The following is a 19,943-nucleotide window of genomic DNA, read 5'->3' as shown; positions in this document are numbered from 1 at the left end:
TTACAGTAGAGTAGTAGAAAATATATACTGCCATCACGTCACGGTTGTTACCCGAGCCAAAAATAATCTAGCAAAATTTGTAGAAAATTTTACCATATTTTGTGAAAAAACTACCAATTTTAGAATATTTTGTCAAAACAAAAAAAAAAAAAAACTACCAAACAAAAAATTTCACTTTTATAGAAAGTTTTGTAAAAATTTTATTTCTACAGAAAATTTCTTACAAATTTTAATGCTATAGAAAGTTTTGTAAAAATTTTATTTCTATAGAAAATTTTGACAAAATTTTATTTCTATAGAAAATTTTGACACAATTTTATTTCTATAGAACATTTTGACAAAATTTTGTTTCTATAGAAAATTTTGACAAAATTTTATTTCCATAAAAAATGTTGTCAAAATATTATTTCTGTAGAAAATTTTGACAAATTTTCATTTCTTTAGAAAATGTTGTCAGAATTTTATTTCAATAGAAAATTTTTCAAAATTTTATTTAGATAGAAAATTTTGTCAAAATTTTATTTCTATAGAAAATTTTGTCAAAATTGTATTTCTATAGAAAATTTTGTCAAAGTTGTATATCTATAGAAAATTGTGTCAAAATTTTATTTGTATAGAAAATTTTGTCAAAATTTTATTTCTATAGGAAATTTTTTCAAAATTTTAATTATATGGAAAATGTTGTCAAAATTTTATTTCTTTATAGAATTATGTCAAAATTTTGTTTTCTATAGAAAATTTTGTTAAAATTTTATTTCTATAGAAAATTTTGTCAAAATTGTATTTCTTGTTGTTTTTGATCTCAGCTTAAAGCCATGCATTGACTAAACTACAAGTGTAGCTTAACCAACACAAGAAAATTATGCTTGTCAAATTTATTTGGGCACAGCCCTATAGACTGCAAGATGGTTGGATGTACAGCTGTTTCGGAATTACCACATTCCTCATCAGCATCCTCTACTTGCAGCAAAACTATCAATCAATTATCAGAATAAATTCGGGCAATTCACTCAACCCAATGTGAACTACACTTGAACCTTCCGAAAAAGGGTTTGATAGTCGGCTACTGCCTAAACAAATTTTGCAAGCATATCTCTTTTCCTTTGCCAAACTCAAATCATCGATTTGAATGTATTTGGCTGGGTTTGTTTTTGAGCGTGCTTCCTCTATCTTCATTCGTTTTGTTTGTTATTGTTGGCTTCTCTTCAATCGTTATTATTGTCTTTGATCTCAGAAAATTTGTTATATTGTCTTTGTTTCTATAGAAAATTTTGACAAAATTTTATTTCTATAAAAAATGTAGTCAAAATTTTATTTCTGTAGAAAATTTTGACAAATTTTCATTTCTTTAGAAAATTTTGTCAGAATTTTATTTCAATAGAAAATTTTTCAAAATTTTATTTCTATAGAAAATTTTGTCAAAATTTTATTTCAATAGAAAATTTTGTCAAAATTGTATTTCTATAGAAAATGTTATCAAAATTGTATATCTATAGAAAATTGTGTCAAAATTTTATTTGTATAGAAAATTTTGTCAAAATTTTATTTCTATAGAAAATTTTTTCAAAATTTTAATTATATGGAAAATGTTGTCAAAATTTTATTTCTTTATAGAATTATGTCAAAATTTTGTTTTCTATAGAAAATTTTGTTAAAATTTTATTTCTATAGAAAATTTTGTTAAAATTTTATTTCTATAGAAAATTTTGTTAAAATTTTATTTCTATAGAAAATTTTGTCAAAATTGTATTTCTATACAAAAGTGTGTAACAATTTTATTTCTATAGAAAATGTTGTCAAAATGTTATTTTTATAGAAAATTTTATCAAAAATTTATTATACCCTGCGCCACACTGTGGAACAGGGTATTATAAGTTAGTGCATATGTTTGCAACACCCAGAAGGAGACGAGATAGACACATGGTGTCTTTGGCAAAAATGCTCAGGGTGGGCTCTTCAGTCGATATAGCGATGTCCGTCTGTCCGTGAACACACTTTTGTAATCAAAGTCTAGGTCGCAGTTTTAGTCCAATCAACTTCAAATTTGGCACATGTGTTTTGGATCCCTATTGATTTTGGAAGAAATCGGTCCAGATTTAGATATAGCTCCCATATATATCTTTCGCCCGATATGGACTAATACGGTTCCAGAAGCTAGAGTTTTACCCCAATTTGGTTGAAATTTTGCACTAGGAGTACAATTAGTAGTGTAGTCATGTGTGCCAAATTTGGTTGAAATCGGTTCAGATTTAGATATAGCTCCCATATATATCGTTCGCCCGATTTATACTCATATGACCACAGAGGCTAATTTTTTGCTCCGATTTAGATGAAATTCTGCACAGGGAGTAGAATTATCATTATAGCTATGAGTGCCAAATATGGTTGAAATCGATTCAGATTTAGATATAGCTCCCATATATATGTTTTTCTGAGTTCGACAAAAATGGTCAAAATACCAACATTTTCCTTGTAAAATCGCCACTGCTTAGTTGTAAAGATGACTCTAGTTTCTCTAAACTTTTAATACCTATATATCGAGCGATAAATCATAAATAAACTTTTGCGAAGTTTCCTTAAAATTGCTTCAGATTTAAATGTTTCCCATATTTTTTTACTAACATTGTGTTTCACCCTAGTACATTAGCCGACTTAAATTTTGAGTCTATAGATTTTGTAGAAGTCTATCAAATTATGTCGAGATCGAGTGATATGTATGTATTTGGGACAAACCTTTATATATAGCCCCCAACACATTTAACGGATGTGATATACTATCAAAAATTTAGATCTACAAAGTGGTGCATATATAGTCAGCCCCGCCTGACTTTAGACTTTGCTTACTTGTTTTTTTTTTTTTATAGAATTATGTCAACATTTTATTTCTATAGAAAATTTTGTCAAAATTGTATTTCTATAGCAAATTGTGTCAAAATTTTATTTGTATAGAAATTTTTGTCAAAATTGTTTTCTATAGAAAATTTTGTCAAAATTGTCTTTCTATAGAAAATTTTGTCAAAATTGTATTTCTATAGAAAATTGTGTCAAAATTTTATTTGTATAGACATTTTTGTCAAAATTGTTTTCTATAGAAATTTTTCTCAAAATTGTATTTCTATAGAAAATTTTGTCAACATTTGATTTCTATAGAAAATTTTGTCAAAACTTTATTTCTATAGAAAATTTTGTCAAAATTTTATTTCTGTAGAAAATTTTGTTAAAATTTTATTTCTAAAGAAAATTTTGCCAAATTTTGTCAAGATTGTATTTCTATAGAAAATCTTGTCAAAATTTTATTTGTGTAGAAAATTTTGTCAAAATTTTGTTTCTATTGAAAATTTTGTCAACATTTTATTTCTATTAAAAATTTTGTAAAAAATTTATTTCCTTATAGAATTATGTCAAAATTTTATTTCTATAGAAAATTTTGTCAACGTTTTATTTCTATTGAAAATTTTGTCAAAATTTTATTTCTATAGAAAATTTTGTCAAAATTTTATTTCTATAGAATATTTTGTCAACGTTTTATTTCTATAGTAAATTTTGTCAAAATTGTATTTCTGTAGAAAATTTTGTCAACGTTTTATTTCTATGGAAAATTTTGTCAAAATTTTATTTCTTTATAGAATTATGTCAAAATTTTATTTCTATAGAAAATGTTGTCAACGTTTTTTTATACCCTCCATCATAGGATGGGGGTATATTAACTTTGTCATTCCGTTTGTAACACATCAAAATATTGATCTAAGACCCCATAAAGTATATATATTCTGGGTCGTGGTGAAATTCTGAGTCGATCTAAGCACTTCCGTCCGTCCGTCCGTCCGTCTGTTGAAATCACGCTAACTTCCGAACGAAACAAGCTATCGACTTGAAACTTGGCACAAGTAGTTGTTATCGATGTAGGTCGGATGGTATTGAAAATGGGCCATATCGGTCCACTTTTACGTATAGCCCCCATATAAAGGGACCCTCAGATTTGGCTTATGGAGCCTCTAACAGAAGCATATTTCATCCGATCCGGCTGAAATTTGGTATATGGTGTTGGTATATGGTCTCTAACAACCACGCAAAAATTGGTCCACATCGGTTCATAATTATATATAGCCCCCATATAAACCGATCCCCAGATTTGGCTTGCGGAGCCTAAAAGAGAAGCAAATTTCATCCGATCTGGTTGAAATTTGGTACATGGTGTTGGTATATGGTCTCTAACAACCGTGCAAAAATTGGTCCATATCGGTCCTTAATTATATATAGCCCCCATATAAACCGATCCCCAGATTTGGCTTGTGGAGCCTCTAAAAGAAGCAAATTTCATCCGATCCGGCTGAAATTTGGTACATGATGTTGGTATATGGTCTCTAACAACCATGCAAAAATTGGTCCACATCGGTCCATAATTATATATAGCCCCCATATAAACCGATCCCCAGATTTGGCTTGCGGAGCCTCAAAGAGAAGCACATTTCATCCGATCCGGCTGAAATTTGGTACATGATGTTGGTATATGGTCTCTAACAACCGTGCAAAAATTGGTCCATATCGGTCCTTAATTATATATAGCCCCCATATAAACCCATCCCCAGATTTGGCTTGTGGAGCCTCTAAAAGAAGCAAATTTCATCCGATCCGGCTGAAATTTGGTACATGATGTTGGTATATGGTCTCTAACAACCATGCAAAAATTGGTCCACATCGGTCCATAATTATATATAGACCCCATATAAACCGATCTCCAAATTTGGCTTGCGAAGCCTCAAAGAGAAGCAAATTGCATCCGATCCGGCTGAAATTTGGTACATGGTATTGGTATATGGTCTCTAATAACCGTGCAAAAATTGGTTCACATCGGTCCATAATTATATATAGCGCCCATATAAACCGATCCCCAGGTTTGGGTTGCGGAGCCTCAAAGAGAAGCAAATTTCATCCGATCCGCCTGAAATTTGGTACATGATATTGGTATATGGTCTCTAACAACCATGCAAAAATTGGTCCACATCGGTTCATAATTATATATAGCCCCCATATAAACCGATCCCCAGATTTGGCTTGCGAAGTCTCCAAGAGAAGCAAATTTCATCCAATCCGGTTGTAATTTGGAACATGGTGTTAGTATATGATCTTTAACAGCCGTGGCAGAATTGGTCCATATCGGTCCATAATTATATATAGCCCCCATATAAAACGTTCTCCAGATTTGACATCCGGAGCCTCTTGGAGGAGCAAAATTCATCCGATCCGGTTCAAATTAGGAACGTGGTGTTAGTATATGGTCGCTAACAACCATACCAAAATTGGTCCAATCACACAAAAATTGGTCCATATCGGTTCATAATCATGGTTGCCACTAGAGCCAAAAATAATCTACCAAAATTTTATTTCTAGAGAAAATTTTGTCAAAATTTTATTTCTAGAGAAAGTTTTGTTAAAATTTTATTCGGTTCATAATAAAATTTTCATCATTGTCAAAATTTTATTTCTATAGAAGATTTTGTTCAAATTTTATTCGGTTCATAATCATGGTTGCCACTCGAGCCAAAAATAATCTACCAAGATTTTATTTCTATAGAAAATTTTGTCAAAAGTTTATTTCTATAGAAAATTTTGTTAAAATTTTATTTCTGTAGAAAATTTTGTCAAAATTTTCTTTCTATAGAAAATTTTGTCAAAATTTTTATTTCTATAGAAAATTTTGTGAAAATTTTATTTCTGTAGAAAATTTTGTCAAAATTTTATGTCTACTTTGTCAAACTGAATTATATACGTATTGGATCGATCTTTTTTGATTTAATATATACCACGTATGGACTTACATACAATTTTGAAGATGTTGTTAGGAGGTTTTAAGATATCTTGCCATCGGCAAGCGTTACCGCAACTTAAGTAATTCGATTCTGGATGGCAGTGTTTAGAAGAAGTTTCTACGCAATCCATGATGGAGGGTACATAAGCTTCGGCCTGGCCGAACTTACGGCCGTATATACTTGTTTCTATTGAAAATTTTGTCAAAATTTTATTTCTATAGAACATTTTGTCAAAATTTTATTTCTATAGAATATTTTGTCAACGTTTTATTTCTATAGTAAATTTTGTCACAATTTTATTTCTATAGAAAATTTTGTCAAAATATTATTTTTATAGAAAATTTTGCAAAATTTTATTTCTTTATAGAATTATGTCAAAATTTTATTTCTATAGAAAATTTTGTCAAATTTTAGTTCTATAGAACATTTTGTCAAAATTTTATTTCTATAGAAAATTTTGTTAAAATTTTATTTCTATAGAAAATTTTGTCAAAATTGTATTTCTATTGACAATTTTGTTAAAATTTTATTTCTATTGAGAATATTGTCAAATTTTAGTTCTATAGAACATTTTCTCAAAGTTTTATTTCTATAGATAATTTTGTCAAAATTTTATTTCTATAAATAATATTGTCAAATTTTTATTCCTATAGAAAATTTTGTCAACATTTTATTTCTACAGAAAATTTTATCAAAATTTTATGTCTATAGAAAATTTTGTCAATATTTTATTTCTATACAAGATTTGAAGGAGTATAGATATTAATTTCATAATGTTTTGGGTACAATGATCCATATTTAGCTTATATGAGATCTAAACTTACCCAGCAAAAATTGGGTAAGTACCAAGAGCATTTGTGTCATTCCTACAGCAATGTAGTATGCTTTAAAATAATGATAATTCATCACCTTACGATTTCGTTTACCATACATGAGATTTATTTGTGGACATAAACTCATGTCCACAAAAATAAATCCCATGTATGGTTATTAATAAATTATTTCTGAAAATCTAAATTATAAGCTCTAGATATTAAATTGAATTCTCGAAGGGACCACAATATTGAGGTATTAATAGAATTGTAGACTACGAGGGCGATTCGAAAACTTGGTAGCCTATCAATGAAAGAGAATAGTTAGTTTTACAAAAATATTTTTATTTTTCAATATAATCTCATGAAACGTCAATACACTTATTTCAACGCTTTTCTAGCAATTCTATCCCTTGATTAAAATAGTTTTCCTCAAGGTCTTTAAAATAGTTGTTTACAACTGCAATTGCATCTTCATTTGAAATTAAATACATTAATCCTAAAATGTGGCAACAAGTATATACGGGCGAATGTTTGGCCAAGCTGAAGTTTATGTACCTTCGGCCATGGATTGGGTATAAAGTTAAAAAAAAAATCGAATTCCTTGGGTTTTGGTTACATTTGCCGATCGTATCGATGGTATCTTAAAAGTATTTAATTTAGTCTTCTAAATTGTGAGTCAGTCCACTTGGAGTCCATGTTAGATGAAACAAATAAAGACTAAAGTCGGATTGGACCTATTTCACCACTTTATACATCAAATTTGGCATTCGAAGCTAGAATGCTAATTCTACTCGCTGGGAGCTGTATGTAACTGTGAACCCATTTCAATCAAAATTAGCACACATAATGGAAAGTGCATCCCGAGTGAATGATGAATATGGGAGCTATATCTAAATCTGAACTGATGCCTTCCAGATTTAGTACTCTGATTAGAAATAGATAACAGGTTTGCTGATAAGTCCCCGGTCTAACAAAGAAAAACACATTTTTTTGTCAAAATTTTTATTATTTTTTATTATTCAACATAATTCCGTTCAAGAGCGATACAACGATTATAATGACCTTCCAATTTTTGGATACCATTTTGGTAGTACTGCTTCGGTTTTGCCTCAAAATAGGCCTCAGTTTCGGCGATCACCTCTTCATTGCAGCCAAATATTTTCCCTGTGAGCATCCTTTCGAGGTCTGAGAACAAGAAAAGGTCGCTAGGGGCCAGATCTGGAGAATACGGTGGGTGGGGAAGCAATTCGAAGCCCAATTCATGAATTTTTGTCATCGTTCTCAATGACTTGTGGCACGGTGCGTTGTTTTGGTGGAACAACACTTTTTATACCCTTCACCACTACTGTGGTACAGGGTATAATAAGTTTGTGCATTTGTATGTAACGCCAAGAAATAATTGTCATAGACCCATCTTTTAGTATACCGATCGGCTTAGAATTAAATTCTGAGTCGATTTAGCGTGTCCGTCTGTCTGCATATGTAATTTTGTGCACAAAGTACAGGTCGCAGTTTAAGTCCGATCGTCCTCAAATTTGACATAACGTCTTTCTTCGGGTAGAAGACAATCGCTATTGATTTCGGAAAAAATCGGTTGAGATTTAGATATAGCTGCCATATATAGTTATCACCGATTTGATCATAATTCACATATTTATGAACCGACGTTCTTCAATTTTTGTACATCTGAATATTTTGCCAGTCCCGTAAAAACTGCCAAATATCAGCTAAATCGGTTCAGATTTATATATAGCTTCCATATATATTTTTCGCCCGATTTGGACTTATATGGCCCCAAAAGCCAGAGTTTTGCCCTGATTTGCTTAAAATTTTGCACAATGAGTACGTTTAATAGTATCGTTACGTGTGCTTAATTTGGTTAAAATCGGTTCCGATTAAGATATAGCTCCCATATATATCTTTCGTCCGATTTGGATTTATATGGCCTCAAAAGCCAGAGTTTTGCCCTGAGTTGCTTGAAATTTTGCACAAGGAGTACGTTTTATAGTATCGTTAATTGTGCAAAATTTCGTTGAAGTCGGTTCAGATTTAGATATAGCTCCCATATATATCATTCGCCAGATTTGGACTAATATGCTCACAGAGGCAAAAGTGCTACTCTCATTTACGTGAAATTTAGCAGAGGGAGTAGAATTGAACTTGAAACTTTGCACAGGCAGTAGAATTAAGGTTCTGCATATGCGTGTTTATTTTGGTTGAAATCGGTTCAGATTTTGATATAGCTCCCATATATATCTTTCGACCGATTTTCGGTCATATGACCACAGAGGTCAAAGTTCTTATCCGATTTACGTGAAATTGTTCACAGGGAGTAGATTCAACATAGTAACTATGCTTGTGAAATTTGATTGCAATCGGTTCAGATTTCGATATAGATTCCATATATATGTTTTTCCAATTTAGGCAAAACTGGCCGAAATACCTACATTTTCCTTATCAAAACGCCACTGCTAAGTCGAAAACTTATCAAAATTACTCAAATTTTCCTATTACTCTATTACACATCTATCGACCGATAAATCATAAATACACTTTTGCGAAGTTGCCTCAAAATTGGTTCATATTTAAATGTTTCCTATATTTTTTTACTAACATTGTGTTCCACCTCAGCGCATTAGCTGACTTAAATGTAAAATCAATAAGTATTGCAGAACTCTGTACAGATCTGCTCAGATATACAGAATATATGTGTATGGATTCATATAGCCCCCAACACATGGACGGATTTGATATGGTATCGAAAATTTGGACTTACAAAGTGGTGAAGGGTATAATATAGTCGGCCCCGCCCGACTTTAGACTATCCTTACTTGTTTTTATTGTTTTTGTTTTGTGTCTAAAATTGCAGTCCACCCTTTTGCACGTAGATCAAAATTATTATACCCTGACCACATAGTGGTTAAGAGCATATATAAGATATGATTCATAATAGATAGGAAAAGACATTTATAAATGCGAAAATCACTATCAATTTATCAGTTGCATAGAAATAATTGTCACTAAAAACTCCAATATAAAATGAACTCAACTCTTCTGAAAATATGGATATTAGTCCTCGGAATAATTATCGGGGTCGTAAATGTTTACACTTTGCCTCTATCAAATTTCGAAAACAGACATCAAGGCAAAGCACTGCAAATTCATGTGCGAAATTGCAGCTATAGAACACACACTGGAGCATGTATCCCGCGTAAAAATATCGAAACTACTGGAGAAAGTCCTTATACGAGTGTAAGTAAAATCCATTATTAACTTCCCAGCAAAAAAATTTTTGGAAGTTCTTCCAAAGGCACAACTTTAAAATCATTTCCAGAAGATGCACTCCCAATGATGTTATTTATTTAACTACCCAGGAAGTTCTTTCAATTGAATGTTTTATAACTTGGTTTTTTCATACATTTAATGGGTAATTTTAACTTTTTTTTGCTTCAAATAGTTTAAAAACAGAGTAAGAATTCATAAAATGGTACACATCATTTAAATTTTGTCGAAAAAAAAAATGCTAAATCCAATCTGAAAAAATTGTGAATTTTTGAAAATATTTGAGGACAAAAGTTTCCGACAAGCGTTAGAATCCATTAAAAATTATAAAACATTATAAAAATTGTTTGACAAAATATCACAGATTTTTTTAATTTACATCCAAAACATTGAATTCGGATCACACCTAAAGAAATGATGCAAATTCAGTGCAATGGCTTTTGAAATGACAAGCCCATGTTAAATTCATCGCTTCTGTGTCACTTTTGCACTACTTCCGGATCCAAAAAGAAAATTTCCATTACTTTTTTGGCGACGCTTTTTTTGCTGGGTTAGGTTTAAATCGAAAATTAATTATATATATTTTTTTTTTATAAAATTGAATAAGAACAAATAACTGTGAGGTTTGATTATTTTCTTTATTTTAGACAAATGAGAAACAAAACAATAAAGAGAGTTTGTGGAGCAGAACAAAAAAATTTATTTCATCTTTGTTTTGAGAGTGTTGATGAAAAAGTATTAATAATTTTTAATAATTTATTGTTATATTGATATAAGTTGCAATGTACTTTTCAAGCAATTGTATTTTGTTGGCGGAATTAAAATAAATAATGTTTTCACGGCGTCCAGTAAAAGGAATAATGAATATATATTTTCTAAAGAGGCGTTATTAATCCGTATCTCGCATTGTATAAGCCCAATGAGTTTCCGCTAGATGGCATTAGAAATATGCTATTTGACACTAAAAACTGTTTCTGGCTCTTTTGTGAATAAGGGCCTGTTCGAAAGCGAAACTTTTTATTTACCATTGGTAAAATTTTGACGTAAATCGAGGTGAGTATAACTTCACTAGCCCAGGGGGTTAGTAAGAAATTTGACATTTATTGAAAATTCTTGATATCTTCGACATCACTACACTCAAAAAAAAGTTAACTCTCTATTTCACTAAAGCCAATTTAACTTTATTTTAGTTCATGGAATTATTATGTTTGGAGAAAGTTTCCTTTACTCTAATAATTATACCCTCCACCACTACTGTGGTACAGGGTATAATAAGTTTGTGCATTTGTATGTAACGCCAAGAAATAGTGGCCATAGACCCATCTTTTAGTATACCGATCGGCTTAGAATTAAATTCTGAGTCGATTTATTAATTTTGTGCACAAAGTACAGCTCGCAATTTAAGTCCGATCGTCCTCAAATTTGGCATAGGGCCGTTTCTTGGGACAGAGACAATCGCTATTGGTTTTGGAAAAAATCGGTTCAGATTTAAATATAGCTGCCATATATATTTATCACCGATGTGGTCATAGTTAGCGTGTTTATCAACCGATTTTCTTGAAATACCGTACATCCAAATATTTTAAGAATCTTGAAAACCTTGCAAAATATCAGCCAAATCGGTTCAGATTTAGATATAGCTCCCATATATATCTTTCGCCCGATATGCACTTATATGGACCCAGAAGCCAGAGTTTTCTCCCGATTAGCTTGAAATTTTGCTGAAGGAGTACAATTGGTAGTATAGTCATGTGTGCCAAATTTGATTGAAATCGGTTCAGATTTAGATATAGCTTCCATATATATATTTTTCGCCCGATATGGACTTATATGGCCCCAGTAGCCAGAGTTTTGGCCCAATTTGGTTGAAATTTTGCACTAGGAGTACAATTAGTAATATAGTCATGTGTGCCAAATTTGATTGAAATCGGTTCAGATTTAGATATAGCTCCCATATACATGTTTTTCCGATTTCGACAAAAATGGTCAAAATACCAACATTTTCCTTGTAAAATCGCCACTGCTCAGTCGAAAAGTTGTAAAAATGACTCTAATTTTCCTAAACTTCGAAAACATATATATCGAGCGATAAATCATAAATACACTTTTGCGAAGTTTCCTTAAAATTGCTTCAGATTTAAATGTTTCCCATATTTTTTTTACTAAAATTGTGTTCCACCCTAGTGCATTAGCCAACTTAAATTTTGAGTCTGTAGATTTTGTAAAAGTCTATCATATTATGGACTATAGAAAATTTTGTCAAAATTTTATTTCTATAGAAAATTTTGTCAAAATTCTATTGGATATTTTAGGCACACAGAGATTAGTAATGTATATATAGGGAATTTTGTGAAAATTTTATTTTGTATAGAAAATTTTTTCAAAATTTTATTTCTATGCAAAATTTTGTCAAAATTTTATTTCTATAGAAAATTTTTTCAAAATTTTATTTCTATAGAAAAATTTGTTTAATTATATTTCTATAGCAATTTTTGTCAAAATTTTATGTCTATAGAGAATGTTGTCAACATTTATTTCTATAGAAAATTTTATTTCAATAGAAAATTTTGTCAAAATTTTATTTCTATCGAAAATTTTGTTAAAATAGTATTTCTATAGAAAATTTTGTCAAAATTTTATTTCTATTAAAATTTTTTTAAAAATATTATTTCTATAGAAAATTTTGTCGAAATTTTATTTTTATAGAAAATTTTGTCAAAATTTTATGTCTATGGAGAATGTTGTCAAAATTTAATTCTATAGAAAATGTTGTCAAAATTTTATTTCTATAGACAATTTTGTTAAAATTTTATTTCTATAGAAAATTTTGTCAAAATTTAATTTCTATTGAAAAATTTTTAAAAATATTATTTCTATAGAAAATTTTGTCAAAATTTTATTTCCATAGAAAAATTTTTCAAAAATTTAATTTCTGTAGAAAATTTTGTCAAAATTTTATTTCTATAGACAATTTTGTCAAAATTTTATTTCTATACAAAATTTTGTCAAAATTTTATTTCTATAAAAAATTTTGTCAAAATTTTATTTCTATACAAAATTTTGTCAAAATTTTATTTCTATAAAAAATTTTGTCAAAATTTTATTTCTATAGAAAATTTTTTCAAAATTTTATTTCTATAGAAAAATTTGTTTAATTATATTTCTATAGCAATTTTTGTCAAAATTTTATGTCTATAGAGAATGTTGTCAAAATTTATTTCTATAGAAAATTTTATTTCAATAGAAAATTTTGTCAAAATTTTATTTCTATTGAAAATTTTGTTAAAATAGTATTTCTATAGAAAATTTTGTCAAAATTTTATTTCTATTAAAAATTTTTTAAAAATATTATTTCTATAGAAAATTTTGTCGACATTATATTTTTATAGAAAATTTTGTCAAAAATTTATTTGTATAGAGAATTTTGTCAAAATTTTATTTCTATAGAAAATTTTGTCAAAATTTTATTTATATAGAAATTTTTTTCAAAATTTTATTTTTATAGAAAATTTTGTCAAAATTTTTTCTATAGAAACAAAATTTTGACAAAATTTGTTGTTAAAGTTTTATTCCTATATAATATTCTGTCAAAATTTTATTTCTATAGAAAATGTTGTTAAAATTTTATTCCTATATAAAATTCTGTCAAAATTTTATTTCTATAGAAAATTTTGTAAAAATTTTATTTCTATTGAAAAATTTTTAAAAATATTATTTCTAGAGAAAACTTTGTTAAAACTGTATTTCTATAGACAATTCTGTCAAAATTTTATTTCTGTAGAAAATTTTGTCAAAATTTTATTTCTATAGGAAATTTTGTCAAAATTTTATTTCTATAGGAAATTTTGTCAAAATTTTATTTCTATAGAAAATTATGTCAAAATTTTATTTCTATAGAAAATTTTGTCAAAATTTTATTTCTATAGAAAATTTTTGAAGTACCTCTTAAGTGCTGAGGAATATTTTGCAAAATTTACCAAAACATCTACCAACTGTGGCAACCGTGGTTGTGCGAACACGCAAATCTAATACCCTCGTTTTCAAATCGATTCAATTACGCGACAACGTGTGAAAACCAGAACAGGCCTGTATGAATTTAATTTACGCTACCGATATGGCAACACCAATATGAAATTATCAAATATTATCGTGAAAAATAGCATGGTTTTAGGAGCTTTTGTAATGTTTCAAACATTTTAAGAATATAGTGAAACCTCCCGTGAGTGTCCGGTGATCTAAAATTTGTCCACTTACACTTCTTACGACCGAAGACAATAAACTCTAGGAAGATAGGAAATTGGCTACTGAGGAGATCGAACCATTTACCGTGTTAGTTTCATACAAGAACCAAACGAGTATACGACAAGTATTGACATAGCATTAAAATGCAAATAAAAATAAATTAAGTGCACCAAATAAATTTCCATAAAGGGGAAAATTTAATTTTTTTTTTGTTGCCTAAAATTTAACATTGTTTCGATAAGAAAATTAAGTTTTCCATTTAGAAATAAAATTTTGAAAAAATTTTCTATTGAAATAAAATTTTCTATAGAAATAAATTTTGACAACATTCTCTATAGACATAAAATTTTGACAAAATTGCTATAGAAATATAATTAAACAAAAATTTCTATAGAAATAAAATTTTGACAAAATTTTCTATAGAAATAAAATTTTGACAAAATTTTGTATAGAAATAAAATTTTGACAAAATTTTCTATAGAAATAAAATTTTGACAAAATTTTCTACAGAAATTAAATTTTTGACAAAATTTTCTATGGAAATAAAATTTTGACAAAATTTTCTATAGAAATAATATTTTTAAAAATTTTCTATAGAAATAAAATTTTAACAAAATTGTCTATAAAAATAAAATTTTGACAACATTTTCTATAGAATTAAATTTTGGCAACATTCTCCATAGACATAAAATTTTGACAAAAATTGCTATACAAATAAAATTTTGACAAAATTTTCTATAGAAATGAAATTTTGACAAAATTTTCTATACAAATAAAAGTTTGACAAAATTTGCTATAGAAACAAAATTTTCTATAAAAATAAAATTTTGACAAAATTTCCTACAAAAATAAAATTTTGAAAAAAATTTCTATAGAAATAAAATTTTGACAAAATTTTCTATAGAAATAAAATTTTGAAAAAATTCTCTATACAAATAAATTTTTGACAAAATTTTCTATAAAAATAAAATTTTGACAAAATTTTCTATAGAAATAATATTTTTAAAAATTTTTAATAGAAATAAAATTTTGACAAAATTTTCTATAGAAATACTATTTTTACAAAATTTTCAATAGAAATAAAATTTTTACAAAATTTTCTATTGAAATAAAATTTTCTAGAGATAAATTTTGACAACATTCTCTATAGACATAAAATTTTGACAAAAATTGCTATAGAAATATAATTAAACAAAATTTTCTGTAGAAATAAAATTTTGACAAAATTTTCTATAGAAATAAAATTTTGACAAAATTTTGTAGAGAAATAAAATTTTGACAAAATTTTCTATAGAAATAAAATTTTCACAAAATTTCCTATATATACATTACTAATCTCTTTGTGCCTAAAATATCCAATAGAATTTTGACAAAATTTTCTATAGAAATAAAATTTTGACAAAATTTTCTATACTAAAAAAATTTTGACAAAATTGTCTACAGAAATAAAATTTTGACAAAATTTTCTATAGAAATAAAATTTTGACAGAATTGTCTATAGAACTAAAATTTTAACAAAATTTTTTATAGAAATATTATTTTTAAAAAATTTTTAATAGAAATAAAATTTTGACAGAATTTTATACAGGAATAAAATTTTAACAACATTTTCTATAGAAATAAAATGTTGACAAAATTTTCTATATATACATAACTAATCTCTTTGTGCCTAAAATATCCAATAGAACTCTGGCAACTCCAAATCTAAGATTTGCTCAAATTGCTTGGCGAAATTGATAACAGACAGAGAGCATAGAATACGAAGAGAGATAGCAGAGCGCATTTTAAAAACTAAATCAAAGTAAAATGAAAATGAAAACAAGTTGCCGCTAAGCCGCACTCAACTTTATCGGTTAGTTACTTACAGCTTGTCTTTAACGCAACAACATTCGTGGAAACGGTTTCGGATTATTTTCGTTCATTTCCAACAACAGCACAACATTTACAAGAAAACCATGAAATTCGTACTTCTTTGGACATTTTTAGCCCTTATTGTGTTGTCAACAACGACAACAAAAGCCGAAGACGAACCCAAAAAAGAATGTGGTGATCCAGAAAAAGATGGACAGGTTACAGCTTGGTTTAAAAATGCTGGATGTACACTTAAACCCTATGCCGATACAGTAGCAACAAAAGCTAAGGAATTTGGTAGTACCGTAGCCAAAACCTATAACGATGTGAAACACAGTCTCACCGATAGTGATGAAAAACCCGCTGAAGACCAACCTTCCACACCAGTCACTGTAACCTCCACCGAGAAGGTGCCATTGGCCCCAATACCTGGCACAACAGGTGAGCAAAAATCAAAGCCAGTTGTTGAGCCTGAAGGTTTTGACGATCGTTTCCTTTTGCAGCCTGATAGATTTGATTGCCCCAAGGGTACAGTACGTGATCATCAAAATCAGTGCAGAAATGCTGTATAGTCTACCCCCTCGTTCACCTTCCCATCCATTGTATAAATTTTTTCATATTTTTTTTATTTTATATAATGCAAATCAAAATTGGAAAAAGAAAATACTTAATTATTAAAAAAATAAAATAAAATTAACAAAGTTAATAAATTGAGATAGTATTTTTGAATTGCAGAATCCAGAGTATTATAAGTGAACGGGACAAATATGTGAATTTTTTTGGTTAAGCTAAAATAAATAATTTTGATTTTGGTGAAATTGTGTCGAATAGAAATATTTTTCCTACATGCAAAACAAAATAAAACGTTTGAAAACTGGATTCACATATGTTGTGTTTTGTTATATATTTTTTTGTATATCGTCAAAGTGCTCACAAATAATATACGGCCAAAAGTTCGACCGGACTGAATCTTAAATAACAATCACCATGGAACGCATTCAATAGTTTTCTTTCTCCTCGTAATGGAGTGGCATATGGGGGTACCATGTTCCGCTATTCGGAATCGCAATCCTCAAATTTTTCATATAAACACAAAATTTCGCAGTATGCTCTTTAATGAAAAGTTCATACTAATATTGGATGGGATTCCAATAGCATATCGGTGTTTTCGTTATAAGAAACTAAATTCTTGCGGTTTGTGTTTCCGAATATCGGAACATGAGGATTATAGTAAATATAGAAAATCATGACAGGTAAATTCGTGTTATGTCCTCGGTTGCTACAGTTGGTAGAATTCTACCAAAAATTACCGATTTTTTTACCGTTTGGTAGATTGGTAGAATTCTTAATATTTTGGAACATTTTGCAAAATATACTTCTCCACATAAAATAGTTACAGCAATTTTCTATAGACATACAATTTTGACCAACTTTTCGGAAATAATATTTTGATGAACATTTTCTATAGAAATAAAATTTTCACGAAAATTTTCTATAGAAATAAAATGTTGACGAAAATTTTCTATAGAAATAAAATTATGAAAAAGTTTTCTATAGAAATAAAATTTTGACAAAATTTTCAATAGAAATTAAATTTTGACAAAACTTTCTATAGAAATAAAATTTTGACAAAACTTTTTATAGAAATAAAATTAAAAAAAATCTATAGAAATAAAATTGTGACAAAATTTTCTATAGAAATAAAGTTTTGAAGAAAATTTTCTATAGAAATAAAATTTTGAAGAAAATTTTCTATAGAAATAAAATTTTGACGAAAATTTTCTATAGAAATAAAATTTTGACGAAAATTTTCTATAGAAATAAAATTTTGACAAAATTTTCTATAGAAATAAAATTTTGACAAAATTGTCTATTAATGAAATGTTGATGAAAATTTTCTATAGAAATAAAATTTTGATGAAAATTTTCTATAGAAATAAAATTTTGATAAAATTTTCTAAAGAAATAAAATTTTGACAAAATTTTCTAAAGAAATAAAATTTTGACAAAATTGTCTATTAATAAAATGATGATGAAAATTTTCTATAGAAATAAAATTTTGACGAAAATTTTCTATAAAAATAAAATTTTGACTAAATTTTCTATAGAAATAAAATTTTGACGAAAATTTGCTATAGAAATAAAATTTTGACGAAAATTTTCTATAGAAATAAAATTTTGACAAAATTTTCAATAAAAATAAAACTTTGACAAAATTTTCTATAGAAATAAAATTTTGACAAAATTGTCTATTAATAAAATGTTGATGAAAATTTTCTATAGAAATAAAATTATCTATAGAAATAAAATTTTGATAAAATTTTCTATAAAAATAAAATTTTGACTAAATTTTCTATAGAAATAAAATGTTGACGAAAATTTTCTATAGAAATAAAATTTTGGCAAAATTTTCTATAGAAATAAAATTTAGACGAAAATTTTCTAAAGAAATAAAATTTTGACAAAATTGTCTATTAATAAAATTTTGATGAAAATGTTCTATAGAAATAAAATTTTGACAAAATTTTCTATAGAAATAAAATTTTGACAAAATTTTCTATAGAAATAAAATTTTGACAAAATTTTCTATAGAAATAAAATTTTGATGAAAATTTTCTATAGAAATAAAATTATGACAAAATTTTCCAAATTTAGAACATTAAGCTTAAAATACCTCTAGATTTCCAATTTCATAAAAAAACTATATCGAAACATGGCCCATATGCGTGCAAGCTGACCATATACCTATTATCATTTTATACCGCTACAAATTCAATTTAGAAAAAAAAAATGGACAGGAAATTCAGAATATCATATCGTGACATATTTTTAAAATTTATATATTTTCTTATGTATATGTTAGTATGAAAATACCTCTAAGATGCAAATTTCATAATATATTAATAAATTGTGAGCTATTCGCGAAGCGGAATTTAAATCATATGCTATAGATAGATGTATATCTGTCTAATAGTGTTGATTCAGCAACATTGATTAAATCCTTCTGCAACACATTTGCCGTTTAGTTTTGTTGGAATTTCGACTGTCGAATAAAAGTTCCATGGCAGAATCCACAAGACAAACTATTTCATATTTCGACCCAGAGATTCAGACAATGCTTATTAAAATGCATCCATAACGTCAATTGGATAACTGGTTTCCACTGCAAACATCTAGTCGAAATCAAAACAATGTTGTTTTCATTTATTCAAATAAAAAACAAATAAAATCTTTTTGTACCCTATATCACGACTTATTTTATAATTGGTTTATCAGAAATATTGGTACAACATTGAAAGAGTTTACATTCTTTTACGAAAGTTATTTTCTTTGCGATATGGCCCATTTGCAATAGCATCCGACCTAGGTTAGATTAGGTTAGGTGGCAGCCCGATGTATCAGGCTCACTTAGACTATTCAGTCCATTGTGATACCACATTGGTGAACTTCTCTCTTATCACTGAGTGCTGCCCGATTCCATGTTAAGCTCAATGACAAGGGACCTCCTTTTTATAGCCGAGTCCGAACGGCGTTCCACATTGCAGTGAAACCACAGAGAAGCTTTGAAACCCTCAGAAATGTCACCAGCATTACTGAGGTGGGATAATCCACCGCTGAAAAACTTTTTGGTGTTCGGTCGAAGCGGAAATAGAACCCATGACCTTGTGTATGCAAGGCGGGCATGCTAACGATTGCACTACGGTGGCTCCCTCTGACCTACATCAATACTCAACTATTCAACTACGTAAGTTTGTGTAATTTCAACAGACGGACGGACATCACTAAATCGACTAAGAATTTCCCCACGACCCAGAGATATACACTTTCTGGGTTCTAAGACCAATACTTCGATGTGTTACAAAAGGAATGACAAAGTCAACACACCCCCCATCCCATGATGGAGAGTATAAAAAACCATTAAGTACTGAAAACCTCCTTTACT

At 28.3% G+C, this 19,943-nt stretch overlaps 1 protein-coding gene and 1 long non-coding RNA gene across 2 annotated transcripts; both read left to right on the top strand.

The window, feature by feature from the left end:
* The first annotated feature begins 9,630 nt into the window (after positions 1–9,630).
* Positions 9,631–10,768, top strand: LOC142229652 (uncharacterized). Its single transcript, XR_012720449.1, has 2 exons — positions 9,631–9,877; positions 10,555–10,768. It is a non-coding gene; the product is annotated as an uncharacterized LOC142229652 (long non-coding RNA).
* A 5,226-nt stretch (positions 10,769–15,994) lies between these two features.
* On the top strand, positions 15,995–16,710 carry LOC142228075 (uncharacterized). The gene is made up of 2 exons (XM_075298380.1): positions 15,995–16,441; positions 16,504–16,710. Exons 1-2 carry the CDS (start codon positions 16,105–16,107, stop codon positions 16,506–16,508), a joined length of 342 nt encoding a protein of 113 aa, XP_075154495.1. The 5' UTR covers positions 15,995–16,104; the 3' UTR covers positions 16,509–16,710.
* The last annotated feature ends 3,233 nt before the right edge of the window (positions 16,711–19,943 follow it).

This window comes from Haematobia irritans, chromosome 3 (genome assembly GCF_050003625.1).
Source record: "Haematobia irritans isolate KBUSLIRL chromosome 3, ASM5000362v1, whole genome shotgun sequence".
NCBI lineage: Eukaryota > Metazoa > Arthropoda > Insecta > Diptera > Muscidae > Haematobia > Haematobia irritans.
Note: the sequence above shows the minus strand (reverse complement) of the source record. Positions and strands in the feature narration are given on the sequence as shown.

Bases quoted from the DNA above. Each gene is read 5' to 3' on its own strand.
- LOC142228075 (XM_075298380.1), top strand. From the start codon at position 16,105: ATGAAATTCGTACTTCTTTGGACATTTTTAGCCCTTATTGTGTTGTCA.